The 18,814-nt window shown below is 40.8% G+C and overlaps 1 protein-coding gene across 1 annotated transcript in view; it reads right to left on the reverse strand.

Moving 5' to 3' along the window:
• Positions 1–5,080: 5,080 nt before the first annotated feature.
• DAPK3 (death associated protein kinase 3) overlaps positions 5,081–18,814 on the reverse strand; it is a 39,203-nt gene continuing 25,469 nt past the window's right edge. The window contains exons 5-8 of the mRNA XM_069767816.1: positions 18,475–18,501; positions 15,133–15,285; positions 12,138–12,183; positions 5,081–6,495 (exon numbers count right to left, since the gene is read on the reverse strand). Coding sequence (XP_069623917.1) covers positions 5,962–6,495; positions 12,138–12,183; positions 15,133–15,285; positions 18,475–18,501 — 760 coding nt within the window. The 3' untranslated portion in view covers positions 5,081–5,961. The remainder of the gene's footprint in view (positions 6,496–12,137; positions 12,184–15,132; positions 15,286–18,474; positions 18,502–18,814) is intronic.

An 18,814-nucleotide genomic window follows, 5' to 3' on the forward strand; every position in this document is an offset into this window, starting at 1 on the left:
GACTGCATCTATGTCTTCCTCAGTCCGCATTTTTCTGAATTGCTAAAACAGACGACCTTGACAATCGCCTGACAGAATAATTTGAGAATAGGGATTCCCAAAAAACAGAAGGGAACACTCCCACTGAATTAACTGAAAACTGGCTTAAAAACAAATTTGGTGAAGAAGTCCTTGCTGCAAAACAAATTTGGTGAAGAAGTCCTTGCTGCACTGTTTGCAGTGGAGAGAGCCTATCGGATCCCTTCCAGACCCATGCCACCGAGTCACCCTCCTAGACCAATGCTGGTAAAAATTCTGCACTAGAAGGATCGAGACACTACACTGAGGAAGGCCAGAGATATGACTGTTCTTTCTATTAATAGACAAAAGATCTCGATCTTTCCAGATTATTCCTTTTATGCTGCTGTCCTTTTATGTTGTATCGTTTAAAAAACCCAGCAATCCAGGCACCTGACCTTGTCAAAAGTTCAAGAGTGTCAGGGATGATGATTCAAAACCGAATATAAAATGCATTTACAGACAAAATTGTTAAACACTAGCACAGAGAAAATTAACATAAAATGTATAACAATGTCATGTCACGCATTCATTCAATGGGTCCAAGATCCATCGCTTTTATTATTTGTTTTTAATTTCATGACATTGTTATACATATTATATTTTTCTCTATGCTAGTGTTTAACAATTTTACCTGTGAAGCACTTTATATCAGATTTTGAATTATCAGTCTCGTGACACTGCTGAACTTTGATATGGTCAAGTGCCTGGTTTGACAGGTTTTTTTAAACAGTACAGTAAAAAAAGGCAACCATTTCTGTCAGTCACACTAGGGTTCTGTGCTGATGAAGAGGTCCTGCATGGCCTTGAAACGTGTTGACTCTATAAACCTATTCAATATATCATTCAATATACTGTGGATTCATCATTGGCAGCGCATGAGTGGCACATCCGTCACATTGTCTTCATCCAATTTTGTCCTTTCAAGACCGATGTCCTTGCAGCAGCCGTGTGATAATTATATAGGCGAGATACACGTTGCGTTGTAGCAACCATACTAGGTGAGTGGATTCTCTTCCTTTAAACCTCATTTTTTTAATTGGCTAAGACCCTATTGCACGCTCTTTTTAGAGTTTTCTCTACTCCCAAGGGGAGTACAATGTGATTTTTTTAATTTATTTTATTCTTAATTTTACACTTGAATACAACTCTCCACAATGTCCCCTGCCCGCGTTAATTGCAGGCAGAGCAGGTGACAATGATGTGAGAGGTGTTCAGCACCCGGCACCTGAGAACAGCGCAAACCGTGCCAGCTTTTCCCAGGCATTGGTACGTGTAAGATGCTGCACACGGTTGTCACACATCTCTGATACTGGGTTTTCCAGTATGGGAAATATCAGGACATGTGAAAGAGCCCTAATGCAGGGTGTACCTGAGTCTCTCTGAATCCCTAGTTTTTAGCAGTTCTTGTTTTTTCCATAAATTACACAAATATCCTGTTTTTTTCTTTTATAAAAATTTTTTTTGTTTACTTAAATTATAATTTAAAAAAAATCCTTTTTAAAGGTTGACTTGTATACATGGTATTATACAAGAAAAAGTTTTTTTCCTGTAAACTGTAATTTTTGTTGATTTTGATTGTTTCATTGTCACTCAAAGTGGAGTAAAAGTGTGACACCATTGTTCTTAGCAGCAATCTGGGAATCAGAGAGGATTCCAGGGGTCTTCCCCAAACTGTTCTCCTTCTATTTAACACTTTTCCATCCACTTCAACATTTTCACTGCCTCCCAGACCTCCTTGTAGGGTTTTCTTGAAAAATGCTCGGATTTCCCATTGACTCCCATTATACTCATTACTCAAAACAAGCACGTAAGCATTAGAAATTGCTCGGTCCGAGTAAAGAGCATTTTTGTGCTCACCCATCTCTAAGATATGTTATCCACCTCTCCCTATGTCTTTTAAGGCCCAGTTGGACACATCTTGAGTGTTAAGACATTACTTGTTTCACATGCTGTTTGCTTAGACTCAATATCCAGCTTCTTCTGTTGCAGCTTTCTGCTCAGTCTTCTGAGATTCTGCAACTAGCTCCTAACTAGTTTCCAGGGTCAGTAAACGCTGCGGGTTTGACGCTGGCGTTTATCCACAGCGTCAAACCCGCAGCTGCCAGATGTTACAGCATAGGGATGGGATTTGAAGAAATCCTATGTCCACTATGCGTGCAGGGATGGCTCCGGCTTCCCTGCGGAGATGGACATGCGTTGTGTCTTTCCAGACCGCATGTCAATTTATCTTGCGGAGACGCTCAGTCTCCGCAAGATAAATATCACCATCCAATGTATAGGTTGCGGTGATTCTGCATGGTTCAATGAACACATGCAGAATCACCGGCGTTCAAAAGCTGGCAGCACTTTGGACGGAGCGGACGTGTGCTGCGTCCAAAGTGCTGCCGGTTTCTGCCCATGGAAACATACCCTAAGGCTAGGTTCACATTGCGTTAGTGCAGTCCGTTCAACGCATACATTAAACGGACTGCGCTAACGCAAGTGCCGATTTTGGCACAGCGCTAGTGCAGATGGAGCATCTGCTAGCTCCATCTGCGCTAGCAGTAACGGACCCGTGCGCTAGCGATGCGTTCAACATTGCATTCAATGGCGGCGTTAACGGACTACGTTACACCGCGTTATAACAAGGTCCGTCTAACGGACTGCCATAGCGCAATGTGAACCCAGCCCAAGGTTCCACTATAATATCAGGTTAACCAATTATTTGCAGTAAGCACTATGAACTGACATATAAAGATAAATCACTATGCATTTGTGTTTGCAAAGTCCTGTGATCTGTTCAAATCCACAGATCTGGTTAAACCTCAATGGGTATACCAATTGTTTGCTTTTTCAGCATCACAAACTGTTAAGAGACTGTTCTCATCAAGTTATTTCTGCAACCTAATCTGTATGCTGGTTCAGACCTACCATTATCCTCTCTTCATCTACTCTCCTATTTCCATGGCTTCCAGCATATTCCGTCTCGCCTGTTTGACTGCAGTGAAGCATAACCAGTTGTCCTGATCCTGCTGTTCCACTTCTAGCCTGCTGTAGCAACACCAAAAATCCGTGTGGCCACCCTGGCTTGCAAGGTTGGTGAATCCACCTCACCAGGTGAGCTTAACAATATATAATTGAAGTTCTGCTATACATTTAACTGTGGCTGTACTCTGAGATAGCAGCTACACGGCAGGGGACGGGGGGACACCTTTAGTATACCAACAGATAATATGATAAGTTATTGGTTCCCCGCAATTGCAATGGAAGTCGTTGCACATGTTTTGGCACGAATGTCATTTAAATGATGCTACATACTTACCTTCCGCTGTCTGTCCCCCGGCGCTGGGCTTCTCTGCACTGTGTAAGCGCAGCGGCCGGAAAGCACAGCGGTGAGCGGTGACGTCACTGCTGTGCTCTGCTTTCCGGCTGGCCGGCGCTCAGAAGCACAGCAGAGAAGCACAGCGGGCGACAGACAGCGGAAGGTAAGTATGTAGTGTTTGTTTTTTTTTTTACTTTTATGCTGGTAACCAGGGTAAACATCGGGTTACTAAGCGCGGCCCTGCGCTTAGTAACCCGATGTTTACCCTGGTTACCAGCGAAGACATCGCTGAATCGGTGTCACACACGCTGATTCAGTGATGTCAGCAGGAAGTCCAGCGACAAAATAAAGTTCTGGACTTTCTGCACCGACCAACGATATCACAGCAGGATCCTGATCGCTGCTGCCTGTCAAACTGAACGATATCGCTAGCCAGGACGCTGCAACGTCACGGATCTCTAGCGATATCGTTCAGTGTAAAGGTACCTTAACACCTATTCCAATGCCTTCTAGAGCCAAGCACAAGAAATGACATCCCGCCAGGCTAAAAGCCTTTTTAGTGTCTACTGTCAGAAGGCACACAGAGAGATGGGACTTCCTGGGGAGAGCTATCAAAGAGACTGTTTTAACACTATTATCTCTTGCTTCCCTCTCAAAAACAGAGGCTAAAAGTATAGGTGAGAAGAATGTATAAAAACTAGTGGCAATGCCCTCAGGCCTGGCACTTTTCCCATTTTTCAGATTTTGAATGACCCAAAGAAATTCTTCATGCTCAAAACGGTTTTCAAGGGAATTCCGAGTATCAGTGGGAAGAGTAGGTACCGTAAATTGATTTTAGCAATATAGTCTCTTATCATTTCTCTGAATTGTTAGAGAATTATTACATATTAATCACAGTGAATTTACTGTTGTATTAAAAATAATTGATTATATAATCAATAATTAATACAAAAGAAATAAAAAAAAAAAAATCACACCACCTTCCCTTAAGGCTGTGTGCACACGTTGCATTTTTTTCACGTTTTTTCCCGATAAAAAAGGCTATAAAACCGCAAAAAAAAGGCATACAATAAGCATCCCATCATTTAGAATGAATTCCGCATGTTTTGTGCACATGATGCGTTTTTTTCCACGAAAAAAACGCATCGCGGTAAAAACCGCAGCATGTTCATTAATTTTGCGGTTTTTTTTCGGATTTCCCACTACAAAATGCATTGGGAAGTGTCCGGAAAAAAACGCGGCAAAAACGCATGCGGTTTTCTTGCGGATTTCTTGCAGAAAATATCCAGTTTTACTTTCTGCGAGAAATCCTGAACGTGTGCACATAGCCTAAAAGTGCAACAATATAAAATCTGCTTGTGACTGAAAGTCTGACCCAAGCATGGCCTAAGACATACAACACCTCCTAAAAATGCTACTTTGTCTACATGCACATACGTATCTTCTAATTAACCAGATGTGATAGTCAGAAAGCACATGTCCTCCCTGTCTGGTAGACTGAGTGAGAATTTGAAGAATAGCTCCATCCTGGGGTAGCTCGAGTTGTACAAGGACAACGCATCAGTCTGCTTTCCTTCTTCTTCAGGTCACCTGGAGGTTGCGGTTTCCACCCCTCTCAGAAGTACAGAACAAGAAAAGACATTTTTCAAGCGGTTTCTCCATTTGAAAGAGTGCTGTGCCCCACACATTTCATGCAGAATAACAACTCAGGCACCAAAAGAAAGGGAAGATGCTGGCCTTTAATAAAATACTAGTGTCATGATGCCAGTGTAAAGGTTAAGCTATCTGTACAACATATTTAATGCAGGCCTGTGAAACGTCAGCATCATACAGTATGTTCATAAGCTGCTTGCTCATTACAGGTGTTCTTGCATAGACATAAGTAGTTTGAAAAAGACATACATGCAAGACAGGAAAAAGAAAATTCTCAGCAATTTGTGAAAATCTTGGTTTAGTGCTGACCAACACCCTTTGCCTCCAAGACCGCAGATAACCAAGAATTTTGCTAGGAATTCATAAATTAAGTAAAAAATGCAATGAAGTATTTAAAAGTCTGGACAGGCCTAAAACAAAACTAAATTAATCTTGGTTTGTGCAGATCCAAATACATAAGAGATATTAATGTTCAGTGGCAATACAAGCTGTAGATTACAAAATTCTGATAGGACTGTGTTAATAAAATAATGTTAGCTCGCCACTGAATATTCTGCAGAAAAAATAGAAGTACTGTTTAGGTAAAAAATATCAGATAAAATAAATTCAGTATCATATAATCACATATAAAATGGAATTATTTGCACTTTCTATTTTATGAGCTGAAAAAAGAAAACAGTATAATGTAGTGCAACATCTTCTGGTTTAAAGATATTACTAGGACTTTTATGATCTCCTCCCATCATCATTTATAGTCAATGTATTACTATATCTTTATATAGCTCACTGGCCTTTAATATTATTGGAATGTGGGAGTGTGATGTACAGATTTATTCTCTTTTACACTGTTAGCACATGCAGTCTCTGTCAGAGGAAGAATATTTGCAGATAATACTAAGCAAAAAGCCCATGTCTAGCTGCATGCACAAAGCAAGATTTCTCAATCCTTAGTATACACTTCTGACACCATCTACTCCTGGCCTCTCCATAGTTTTCAGAAGCTCCTCAACAAAGCTCATCTCTGCAGTGACCTGTGCAGCTAATGCTTCGTACCGATTTTCCAATCTGCCAAACTTCCTCTTCAAACCATTGGCACATACCATGGTGGTCCGTAGGTCTTCTTGAACTAGCTGACGCTGGCCTTCTCCACGTTGTAGCTCTTGTTGAAGCCCGATCAGTTGGCGCGCCACACCTTCTTGCTCTTCACGATACCAGCTTTCTTTTTCTTCATAAATTGAGCGCAGGGCACAAAGGTCTTCACGTGATGTAGTTTGACTCTTTTTCAGTTCACGAAGTGCATCTTCTGCTGCTCCTAATTCTTCCAACACATGGCTGAATCTTTCAAAGTTCACATAGGTATTGTTAGGAGGCATGCTAGAGTGTGATTTGATTGTATACTCCTTAAGCCGTGTTGTCTTTAATCTCCTGCGCTCAGGCCGCTTTCCACTGTCCTCATGGCGAACATTGCGACGCTTGATGGCCTGTGTGGAAAACAAAAGAATTGAGGACATGTTTTGATTTTTTATGGTAGTAAACAAAATGTAAGAAATGCAATTTATTACTAGTTAGCACAGTTCCCATTGAATAGCCTGCATACATTACTACTTTTGTAACCAAAATGCAGGACACCAACTAAAGTCAACTCTGTCAGGCAAAGAGTTGGTATCTGCTTAGAATGGATGAGGTACAGCTTAATAACGTTGTTTATAAACACTATGTGAACAAAAGTCTTACTTAAGGACTGCCAATATGCTTTTTTCACAGTAGTCATCAAAGGGCCTTAATCCTCAGCGCCACTTTTTTAAGGGGCTGAGGATTAAGTCTATAGGGCTCCCTGACAGATGTCAGCTGTATATGAGTGGGACCAAGTTAAACAAAATTAGTAAAAATGAAAAAAAAAAAAAAAAAACACCCCAAAAAGCTGTTCAATTACCAAAAGCACAGATTTTGTGTAAAACAAATAAAAAAAAGTTCACGTAACTGGTATTGCCGCGTCTGGAATGACCCGAACAATAAAACAGTCATGTTATTTTTTCCACATGGTGAACACGATAAAAAAAAATGAAAAGAGAAAAACGAAAAAAAATGTAGCTTTTTCATCATCCTGATGCACAAAAATGCAAAAATTTATGTTAAAAAATAAAAAAACCTTGTCAGTGAATATGTCAAATTTCTATGCAAAACTCAAGCCCTTATATGGCTCTCCTGACGAAAAAAAGAAAGTTAACAGCCCTCAGAATAATGCCATGCAAAAACAAAATAAATTTTTGTAAAATATTATTTTCAGTGTGCCAAAGTAGCAAAGCATAACTACCCATTTAAATCGGAGTCAGTACAATTAGGCTTCTTTTACACTTACCGGGTTTTTGCGGCCCATTATTGTGGGCCTTTTTTGCGGGCCATATCGCCGCAAAAAAAGGTGGTCTGCCGCAATAATGGACAGCAAAAAACTTCTGCAAAACCTGAAGTCACGGCGCACCGCAAAAACAACCTTCTGTTGTTTTTTTGGCCCCATTCATTTACAACAGGCTCAATATTTTTTCACGGCCATAAATACGACCATACGTCGTGCCGTGGAATTATTGGAGCCCGTTTTTGCGGCTCAATAGAAATCTACTGGGGCCGCAAAAAGGGGCCCCAAAATCACGGGAAGTGTAAAAGAAGCCTTATAGTGATACCAAAGATTAAATCGGTCTCACTTTTATTGCATAGTGAACAGCATACAAAATATATATAAAAAGAATAACTGAATTGCTCGTTTTAGTTAATTCTGTGTCATAAAAATCTGAATGAACAGCAATCAAAAATGTAATATATATCTAGGATGTCGTATTTCAGTGCTCCCTTTAATTTTTTTGCGCAGTATAAGTGTGTGTGTGTGTGTATATGAGATATATTACACACACTTATACTGATCACAAAAATAAAGGGAACACTAAAACCCCACATCCTAGATATCACTAAATGAAATATTCCAGTTGCAAATCTTTATTCATCACATAGTGGAATGCATGCAGAACAATAAAATATAAAAATGATCAATGTAAATAAAAATCAATATCCCATGGAGATCTGGATTTGGAATGATACTCAAAATCAAAGTGCAAACTAAAATTATAGGCTGATCCAACTTCAGTGGAAATGCCTCTAGACAAGGAAACAATGCTCATTAGTGTGTATGGCCTCCATGTGCCTGTATGATCTCCCTTCCACGCCTGGGCATGATCCTGATGAGGCCGTGTATGTTCTCCTGAGGGATCTCCTTCCCAAACCTGGATTAAAGCATCAGTCAACTCCTGGACAGTCTGTGATCTAATGTCATTTTGGTGGATGGAATGAGACATGTCGTCCCAGATGTGCTTGATTCGATGCAGGTTTGTGGAATGAGCGGGCCAGTCCATAGCATCAATGCCTTCATCATGTCATGCAGGAACTGCTGACACTTCAGCCTCATGAGGCCTAACATTGTCATGCACCAGAAGGAACTCAGGACCCACTGCACTTGCATATGGCCTGACAATGTGTATGAGAGTCTCATCCTGGTACCTAATAGCAGTCAGGGTACCTCTGGTTAGCAGCCCTCCAAAGAAATGCCTCCCCAAACCATTACTGACCCACTGCCCAAGTAGTCATACTGGAGGATGTTGCAGGCAGCAGAACATTCTCCATGGCATCTCCAGACTCTGTCAAGTCTGTCACATGTGCTCAGTGTGAACCTGCTCTCATCCGTGAGGAGAACAGGGCACAAACATCGAATCTCCAATCTTGGTGTATTCTGACAAATGCCAATCGCCTTGCATGGCGTTGGGCTGTAAAAACAACACAACACCCTCTTGTGGATGTCAGGCCCTCATACCACCCTCATGGAGTCTGTTTCTGACAGTTTGAGCAGACACATGGATGATAGTGACCTGTTATCGGTCACTGTCTGTCTGCTATTTCAGCCTTCTTTTCTGCTCACTTTCTACAACTGAACATGGAAAAAACAGAATTCATCATCTTTCCCCCTCTCACTCTACCCCTCCACCAAACCTATCCATCAATGTCAATGGCTGCTCACTTTCCCCAGTCCCACACGCCCGATGCCGCGGGGTGATCCTTGCCTCTGCCCTCTCTTTCAAGCCACATATCCAAGCCCTTGCCTCCTCCTGCCGTCTCAAACTCAAAAATATTTCCCGGATCCGCTCATTCCTTGACCGTGACACCGCAAAACCGCTACTGCATGCCCTTATCTCCCGCCTCGACTACTGCAACCTCCTACTCTCTGGACTCCCCTCTAGCACTCTGTCACCACTCCAATCCATCCTACACTCTGCTGCCCGACTAATCTACCTGTCTCCCCGCTATTCCCCAAACTCTCCCCTATGTCAAGCCCTTCACTGGCTTCCTATCGCCCAGAGACTCCAGTTCAAAACCCTCACAATGACATACAAAGCCATCCACAACCTGTCTCTTCCATACATCTGTGACATGGTCTCCCAGTACCTACCTACACGCCAACTCCGATCCTCTCAAAACCTCCTTCTCTACTCCCCTCGCATCTCTTCTTCCCACAACTGCATCCAAGACTTCTCCCGTGCTTCCCCCATATTCTGGAACTTTCTACCCTAACACATCAGACTCTCGCCTACCATAGAAACCTTCAAAAAGAACCTGAATACTCACCTCTTCCGACAAGCCTACAGCCTGCAGTTATCCTGAACTTACTGAACTGCCGCACAACCTGCTCTACCATCTCCTAGTGTTTCATCACCCATCCCCTGCAGACTGAGCCCTCGAGGCCAGGGTCCTCCCTCCTTATGTACCCGTGTGCCTTGTTTTTTTGCTCAAATTTAATGTATTTCTCTACATTTGCCCCGTATTCACATGTAAAGCGCCATGGAATAAATGGGGCTATAAAAATGTATAATAATAATTTTGCAGGGTTCTGGCACTGCTCCTCCAGTTCCTCCTTGCACAAAGGAGGAGGTAGCGGTCCTGCTGCTGGGTTGTTGTCCTCCTACGGCCCCCTCCACATATCTGGGTGTACTGGCCTGTCTCCTGGTATCTGCTCCACACTCTGGACACTGTGCTGACAGACACAGCTACCCTTCTTGCCACAGCTCACATTGATGTGACATCCTGGATGAGCTGCACTATCTGAGCAACTTCTGTGGGTTGTACACACCGCCTCATACTACTGTACAGCACCGCTAGGGGTGAGAGCAATGATAAAATGCAAGAAAGTGACAAAAACAGCAGCCAAAAAGGATGGAAACAGAGAAATGGTTTGTGGTCACCCCCTGCAGAACCACTCATTTATAGGGGTTGTCTTGCTAATTGCCTATCATTCACACCTGTTGTCTGTTCCATTTGCACAACATCAGGAGAAATTGTTTTACAATTGGTGTTGTTTTATAACTGGACAGGTTGAATTCACAAAAGTGTGATTGACTTGGAGTCACGATGTGTTGTTTACTGTAAGTGTTCCCTTTTTTATTATGCACAGAATATTGAAGACACTGTATAAGTGTACCAATAAAAATTCTCACCGCCAGTAGAACAGGTTCAATAGCAGATATATATAAATATATACATACACACACACACATATATACAGTATATTATATACACACACACACATAGATAGATAGATAGATAGATAGAGATGTATATATCTATATATATATCTATATATCTATCTATCTATCTATCTATCTATCTATATATATATATATATACACACACACACACACACACATACACACAGTAGACCAAAAGTTTGGACACACCTCATTCAAAAGTTTTCCTGTATTTTCATGACTATGAAAATTATACATTCACACTAAGGCATCAAAACTGTGAATTAACACATGTGGAATTATATCCTTAACAAAAGTGTGAAAAAACTGAAATTATGTCATATTCTAGGTTCTTCAAAGTAGCCACATTTTGCTTTGATGACTGCTTTGCACACTCTTGGCATTCTCTTGGCATAGAGTTTACTTTTCCTATTAGCCCTTGTAAAAATGAGAAAAAATTGCAGCTAAATCAGTCTAATGAAAACATTTTTTTTTTATTTTTTTCAATCCCTGAAGAGTTAACATTTCCTAACAGCAGTTTAGGAAAATCAGAGTACAGTTTTTAAAATGGTATCACTTCTTGGATTTTCCAATATATACACCCCTCAAAGCCACTTCAAAACTGAAAAGGTCTGCAAAAAATAGGATTTCTAAATTCATAAAAAAAAAAAAATTGAAAAAAAAATGCTGCTAATTTTAACCCTTCTAACATCTTACCAATATAAAAGGAGGGTTGAAAAATGATGTAGATGTAAATTAGACATATTGGAAATGTTCTTTATATTGTGTGGTATGCCTTCCTAGGTTAAAGATACAAGCATTCATTATTTGAAAAATGCTAATTTTTCTAACTTTTTAGCAAAATATCACTAACAAAGTACCTGTCTCCTCCATACATCTGTGACCTCGTCTCCCGGTACTTTCCTGCATGCAACCTCCGATCCTCACAAGATCTCCTTCTCTACTCCCCTCTTATCTCCTCTTCCCACAATCGTATACAAGATTTCTCTCGCGTATCACCCCTACTCTGGAACCCTCTACCACAACACATCAGACTCTCGCCTACCATCGAAACCTTCAAAAAGAACCTGAAGACTCACCTCTTCCGACAAGCCTATAACCTGCAGTAACAACCGATCGACCAAACCGCTGCATGACCAGCTCTATCCTCACCTACTGTATCCTCACCCATCCCTTGTAGATTGTGAGCCTTCGCGGGCAGGGTCCTCACTCCTCCTGTACCAGTTGTGACTTGTATTGTTCAAGATTACCTGTTTTTATTATGTATACCCCTCCTCACATGTAAAGCGCCATGGAATAAATGGCGCTATAATAATAAATAATAATAATAATAACAACAAAGTACAATGTGAACCGGGAAAAAGAAACAAAACACAATCTCGAAATTACCAGAATATGTTGAAGCATTCCAGAGTTATTATCACTAAGTGACACAGATTTGAAGAAAAAAAAAACTTTGTCGCCAAGTTCAAAATTGGCTCCACCACTAAGGAGTTAAAAAAACAGTATTATTCATTATTCAAAAATGTTTATCGTCTCACCTTAATCCATGAATGTTCTAAACTATCGTCGATGGTCATTCGTTTCCTAATAAATAAAAGCCATGTTATTATCACGTTATGGTCACTATAATGAAGTTAATTGCATTAAACTGTTACATTACCAATAGGGGCTCATCCTGCTCCACTATACAGAAGAGAGCAGAGGCGCTAGTCACACATGAAACAACTCAAAAGACCATGTACACCTTGACACAGAACCTTTTTTTTAATGGTTTGCTTCCTAAAAGCAAAGTTAAAGGGTTGTCTGGGATTCACTGTTATCAATATAATCAATGTGAGATGGTGGCGGTCTGAAACATGGATCTGTCACCAATTGGTTGAAACCTACTCTGGCAGAAGATATAAGCTATGTATGGGGAAGACTATACTAGGCATGCCCATTCCTTAAAGGCTGCTGGCACATACCACTGATTATCACCTATTCACTTACTGAACAGTACAGATGTTCATGACTGTATTGAGCGGGACACTTTACCTCTCATTCAAGGGAGCAGACAAACAGCACTACTCAGCAAGTTTCAGCTCATCAGTTTTCAGTGGATTCTACAGATGAGTCATCAATAGTTAAGTCCTGGATAACCCCTTTAAGCAATTTTCTTAAAACAGTCTTTTATAAAAAAAAAAAAAAAAATCTACCAGTTTGATGCTGCAGGGTCTACAACTTGTTTTTTTGCTTGTTCTGCAAAAAGTGTTAAAAACAAGTGTCAGAGCCCTGCTCTCTGCTCTCCCATTCCCTGCCCAGTTTTATGGCGCAATCAGACAACCGTATAAATCGGAACAAGATGGCAGCACAGTGCAGGGACTGGCGGGCAGCTCTCACAACCAGGGGATGACAGCGTCATTTATTTCTATGCAGCTGTCGCGCTCTGGTCAGGAGAGCCGCCAGCCATTCCATGCATGCACCGAGTTCCGATCTCGGTCTGATTTATACAGTTGTCTGACTGCGCCCTTACAAATAGTAGAAGAAAAAAGAATTGTACGCAGATCTTAAGAATGGACAGAGGGGAAAGCATGAACAATCTCAAGGAGGGCAAAGAAAGCCAGCAGTGGAAATAGAAGGAAAGCACATGAAGAAGAATCAAGTACAGGATAGACGCTGTGCTCAATACATGAGCTTATAAGCATGGGGTTAGCCGGATTACACGCAGATCTCATATACAGCCTATTTACTGGGAGAGACACTCCCATAAGAGAAAAGAATGAAACTTGGATCAGGCTGCAAACTAGAACAGCAGAAAACTGAGCCGGAGTATGACTTGACAACATGCATGATGTAAGAGCGTATTCACACTGGCCATGGAAACAAACAAAACCAAAGAAAAAACTATTTGTGCATGTACCCTAATGAAAATAAATAAGTAAAAAAGCAAGTGCATGAAATATAGGGTATTTAGTAAACACTGTTTTTGATATATAAAAAAAAAAAAGCATAAAGCTGTCCCACCGCGACAAGGTGTACCCAATTGGGACAGTACCTACACTCTCTAATGTTAAAACCTACCTAGTGTGAACAGTGGCTCTGGTCAAACCAGATCTCACACTTTGCACTGACCAGGGCCAGTACCCCGAAACAGTGTCTGCAAATTTAGATTCTGGTTTCGGCTTTTCTCCTAAGTCATGTGACAAGGCTCGTTAGTGAGTCAATATTCACTTTTAGGATTGCTACTTCCTATCAGTGGCGCTAGAGTTCTAGTTTTCTTCCTCTCTGAAGAGACAATTTGCAAACTGTTAAAAAGGGGATGTCCACCTTTGTAGACTATTTTTTTCTTAGTTAAATGCATGCTAAATAGTGATGAGAGAACATACTCGTTAGTCGAGATTTCTCGAGCACGTTCGGGTGTCCTCTGAGTATTTTTTAGTGCTCGGAGATTTAGTTTTTATTGCCGCAGCTGAATGATTTACATCTGATAGCCAACATAAGTGCATGTGGGGGTTGCCTGGTTGCTAGGTCAGGAGAGCCAACAGCCAGTGCGAGGTTTACAAAGTGATCCTCGGACGATTTATACGGAAGTCCATACCCTAATACAGCAGCTATAGGAGGAAAACGGTGCAAAATGATTAATGAAACCCAATGCAAAAATTATTTTTAGTCCCAACTGCACACATTTAGGGAAAAAAAAAGTCTCCAAAAGTGGACAAACCCTATAAATTTCAGTCTTACGCCACGGCCACACTAGCAGGATTTGGTCAGTATTTCTCATCAGTATTTGTAAGCCAAAACCAGGAGTGGGTGATAAATACAGAAGTGGTGCATATGTTTCTATTATACTTTTCCTCTAATTGTTCCTCTCCTGGTTTTGGCTACAAATACTGACCACATACTGATAGTGTGATCGTACCCTTATCATGTGTACAAATTATTTTTATTATGATCAAAGGTGTCCATAGACTTCAGGCATATCAGTAAAATGTTACTTGAGCCTGCTTAAAGAGAACCTATCACCAGGTCAAAAGTGGACAGTTTTTGCTATTTTATTCTCTTGAGTGTCTTTTTGTGTGTATGTTTTTTTTTTAAATCTGTTCCAGACATACGGGTCTTTTTATTTAGTACAAGTTTTATGGTCTTTACTAAGGGGTGTGTTTAAGTTTCGCTGTATATTATCATGAGCCACACCTATTCTTTCAAGGGTGCAGCCAGAATAAACCAAAGACAAAAACTGTCCATTTTCCGATCTGATCAGCTGTCATGTGCCCCTACCAGCTGAATGTGGAATCGCGATCCACCCGCAGCTGCTGACAGTGAAATGCCGCTGCAATCTCTGACACAAGCTCCACCCATAAGTGTCCCTGTCACATGATCGCGGGGCAATGGGTTGGCATGACAAACCGGGGTCTTCAGGACACCCCTGTGGTTGTCATTGCTGATCTGCTAAGCTTATAGACCTGACAGTGGTCACAAAGTCTACACTTAGCCTAAATGTTTGTGTTTTTGGTTGCAATTTTTTTTATTAGGGGAAAAAAACAAAAAACTCACTTTGGATCTTTGACTAACAGTCGTCGTATGAAATCCTTAGCAAGTTCACTTGTGTTACTAAAATATTCCTCATCAAAATCATAGTTAACACCTGAAATATTGGTTAAAGTTTCCTGCTTCGTCTCTCCCAAAAATGGAGATGCCCCACTTAACCTAAGGAAAAAAAAAACACGACAAGGTTAAACATAATAGATGAGAAATGGATATCATTTTATATGTTGCTTCCTATGCTCTGCAGGAAGTTGTGCGGAGTCCTCAAAATCATTACTGGGTGGGCGACTTCATCTGCAACTAATCCAAAAGATATTTGAGGCACCATAGAGATCCTTTTCAATATTTTGGAATAAAGATTGGATTTTTATAACCTCACAGCAGTGAGGAGACAAAAATAGGCTGAAATGTTGCTGTATTTTTGTCTCATCACCGCTGTGATTTCAAATATTAATAATAATCTAATATATAAAGCTGAATGTGTGTGTGTGTGTGTGTATGTATGTCCGGGATTGGTATCTGCACCGTCGCAGCTACAGCCACAAAATTTTGCACAGTCACACGTCTGGACCCCGAGAGCGTCATAGGCTATGTTGTGAGGCGAAATTTTAACCCCGCGCTTTCCAATTCACCAAACAATTTTTTGCCCCTATCTACAATGGGGAAAAAAGTGAATGGAAAAGTGTTGGAGGCAAATTGACAGCTGCCAGATGTGAACAAGGGGAACTTAAAGAATGAGATCGATGGCGCCAAAGAGTATATACCGTACAGTTGCTAAGGTGGGGCCCCGACATGGGATACTCACCACACACGGGGATATGAACACACACACAAAATGTGCTTGAACACATATCACCCTCAGCACACATTTCACCACACATACACCAACCTCGCCACATAAAGGTCGAAACACAAAAGTCGCCGCTCAAAACTCGCCACGCGCAAAACTCACCACATGCAAAAACTAGGCTCACGCAAAACTCGCCACAAGTGCAAAACTCACCTCATGGAAAACTCGCCACACGCAAAACTTGCACACGCGGAAAAATTGCCACATGCACAAAAGTTGCAACACATGCAAAAGTTGCCTCACACAAAACTTGCACATACTCAAAAGGTACTACACATAAAACTCACCACGCGCAAAACTTGCCATGCGCAAAACTTGCTGCACACAACTTGCTACACTAACCTGTCACATGCAACTCGACACACAAAAAGTTGCTACACGCATGTCGCCACCCGCAACTCAACACACACAACTTGACAAACGAAACTCGCCCTAAAACACACACAAGTCTGGTATTATAATTCAAAAATAAAAATCTGATTAATAAGCAGACAAACTACAAGAGCAACAAATGTACCATATAGGAAATACGGCAGCTGTCAGTCACATGACCTGTCTATTATGTGTATGTGTGAGCTAATATATACTGCCAGGGGGAGGGCTTCCTGTTGGCTGGGGATTTATCAGGCTGCCAATTTAGCTTACAAATACTGAGGTAAAAATACTGACCAAATAACGCGTGAATGCGGTCTAATACAGGAGATGACACACAGGTATATACTATATACAGGAGCAGATGACCTACAGGTATATACTATATACAGGAGGAGATGACATACAAGTATATACTATATACAGGAGGAGATGACACAGATATATACTATATACAGGAGGAGATGACATACAGGTATATACTATATACATGAGATGACACACAGGTATATACTATATACAGGAGCAGATGACCTACTATATACAGGAGGAGATGACATACAGGTATATGCTATATAGAAGATGACATACAGCTATATAGAAGATGACATACAGGTATATACTATATACAGGAGATGACACACAGGTATATACTATATATAGGAGGAGATGACATACAGGTATATACTATATACAGGGGAGATGACAAACAGGTATATACTATATACAGGAGATGACATACAGGTGTATACTATATATAAGGGAGATGACAAACATGTATATACTGAGGTGAAAATGAGAGGTGTGAGGTGAAAATGAAAAGGTGTGATTGCAAAATGAGAGGAGTGAGGGAAAATAGTGGAGTGATCGGAAAATGACAGATGTGAGGTCGAAATGACAAGTGTTAGGAGGGAATGAGAGGAGTGAGGGAGAAAATGAAAGGTGTGAGGGAGAAAATGAGAGATGTGAGGGGGAAAACGAAAGATGTGATTGGGAAAATGAGAGGCGTGATGGGAAAATAAGAGAAGTGACGTGCTATAACTAACCACAGATATTTACTATGGCCAGGCAACGCCGGGCTCTTCAGCTAGTAATATAATAATCTTTATTTTTATATAGCGCTAACATATTCCGCAGCGCTTTCCAGTTTGCACACATTTTGGATTCTTATAAGGATCTCTATGGTGTCTCAGATATCTTTGGATTTGCTGCTGTTTCTGGACCTGCTTGAGGGCCCTGCAGAGCAGCACATATTCATCAGTGGTGCATGGGAATGCTATACTGGGCTCAGGTGAATTTACAGTGGATGAGCAGTACAAAAATATGTTCTATCTATACACAGTTCTAGTGTGATAGAAATAAAATAGACCATTTTATTTTTCTCTCCACAGGGGCCCCATGGTGATTTATTCCTCTAGACTGGTAATTATTACCTTTTTTTGTCCATTTTTTAATGAGATTTTGATCAGAATTTTGATCGATATATATTACTCACAGAGGACCGGATACTGACCCACTGTCACTCTATTGGCAATCTTGTATTTATAATTCAGCACTAGAATATTTATCAGGACTATTTGGATTGCAGCTCTACAGTTACTGGAACAAAGGATTTTTCCGACACAGGAGTTCTTTTCTTAAAAAATAATTTTCTTTATTCAGACATCTTCATCAGTAAAAACAGTAAATACGTGGGAAACCCCAACACCTGACACGTTTCAGACCCGTTAAAAACAGTCCTTTCTCAAAGGCATACAAGCATAAAGTGAGCAATTCCTTTTGTGTTCTTATTCACTACTGCAGCACATGTGATTAATTAGAAAGACTGCCACTGGAACAAAACGGTTTGCTGCATAAGGATTAAAGAGAATAACCGGTTTACAGCTTTCTCCATATACACAGCATAAGGAAAAAGCCACCACTCTGCCATGGAAGGGTGGGGTGAGCCTGCAGCTCCTGAATGCCTGAACTCTTGGAGTTTGACTTTCTCTGCAACCAATATCTCGGACTGTATGAACAAGACCTTCAGTAAGTAACAGACACAAGCTGGTGACTGCATAGGCCCGGTGACAGATTCTCATTAAATATTACACAAAAAGAGACAGGTTTCTCACTACACGTATACTCACAGGATGTAAGTGATCACTCCGATGCTCCTGTGTAGACATTATGAAAATATGTTAGGAAAAGGCTTGTAAAAATTTTGAAAAACATTAATTGTGCACTTCTATTTCATATATCTATCACCCTACCTCTATTGCAGGAGATATTATATACTTAAACAACAGAATATAACTCCAAGTAAATCAAACTTCTGTGAAATCAAACTGTCCACTTAGGAAGCAACACTGTTTGACAATCAATTTTACATGCTGCTGTGCAAATGGAATAGACAACAGATGGTAATTATTGGCAATTATCAAGACACTCAATAAAGGAGTGGTTCTGCAGGTGGGGACCACAGACCAC

The sequence above is a fragment of the Ranitomeya imitator genome, chromosome 1 (assembly GCF_032444005.1).
Source record: "Ranitomeya imitator isolate aRanImi1 chromosome 1, aRanImi1.pri, whole genome shotgun sequence".
Lineage (NCBI taxonomy): Eukaryota > Metazoa > Chordata > Amphibia > Anura > Dendrobatidae > Ranitomeya > Ranitomeya imitator.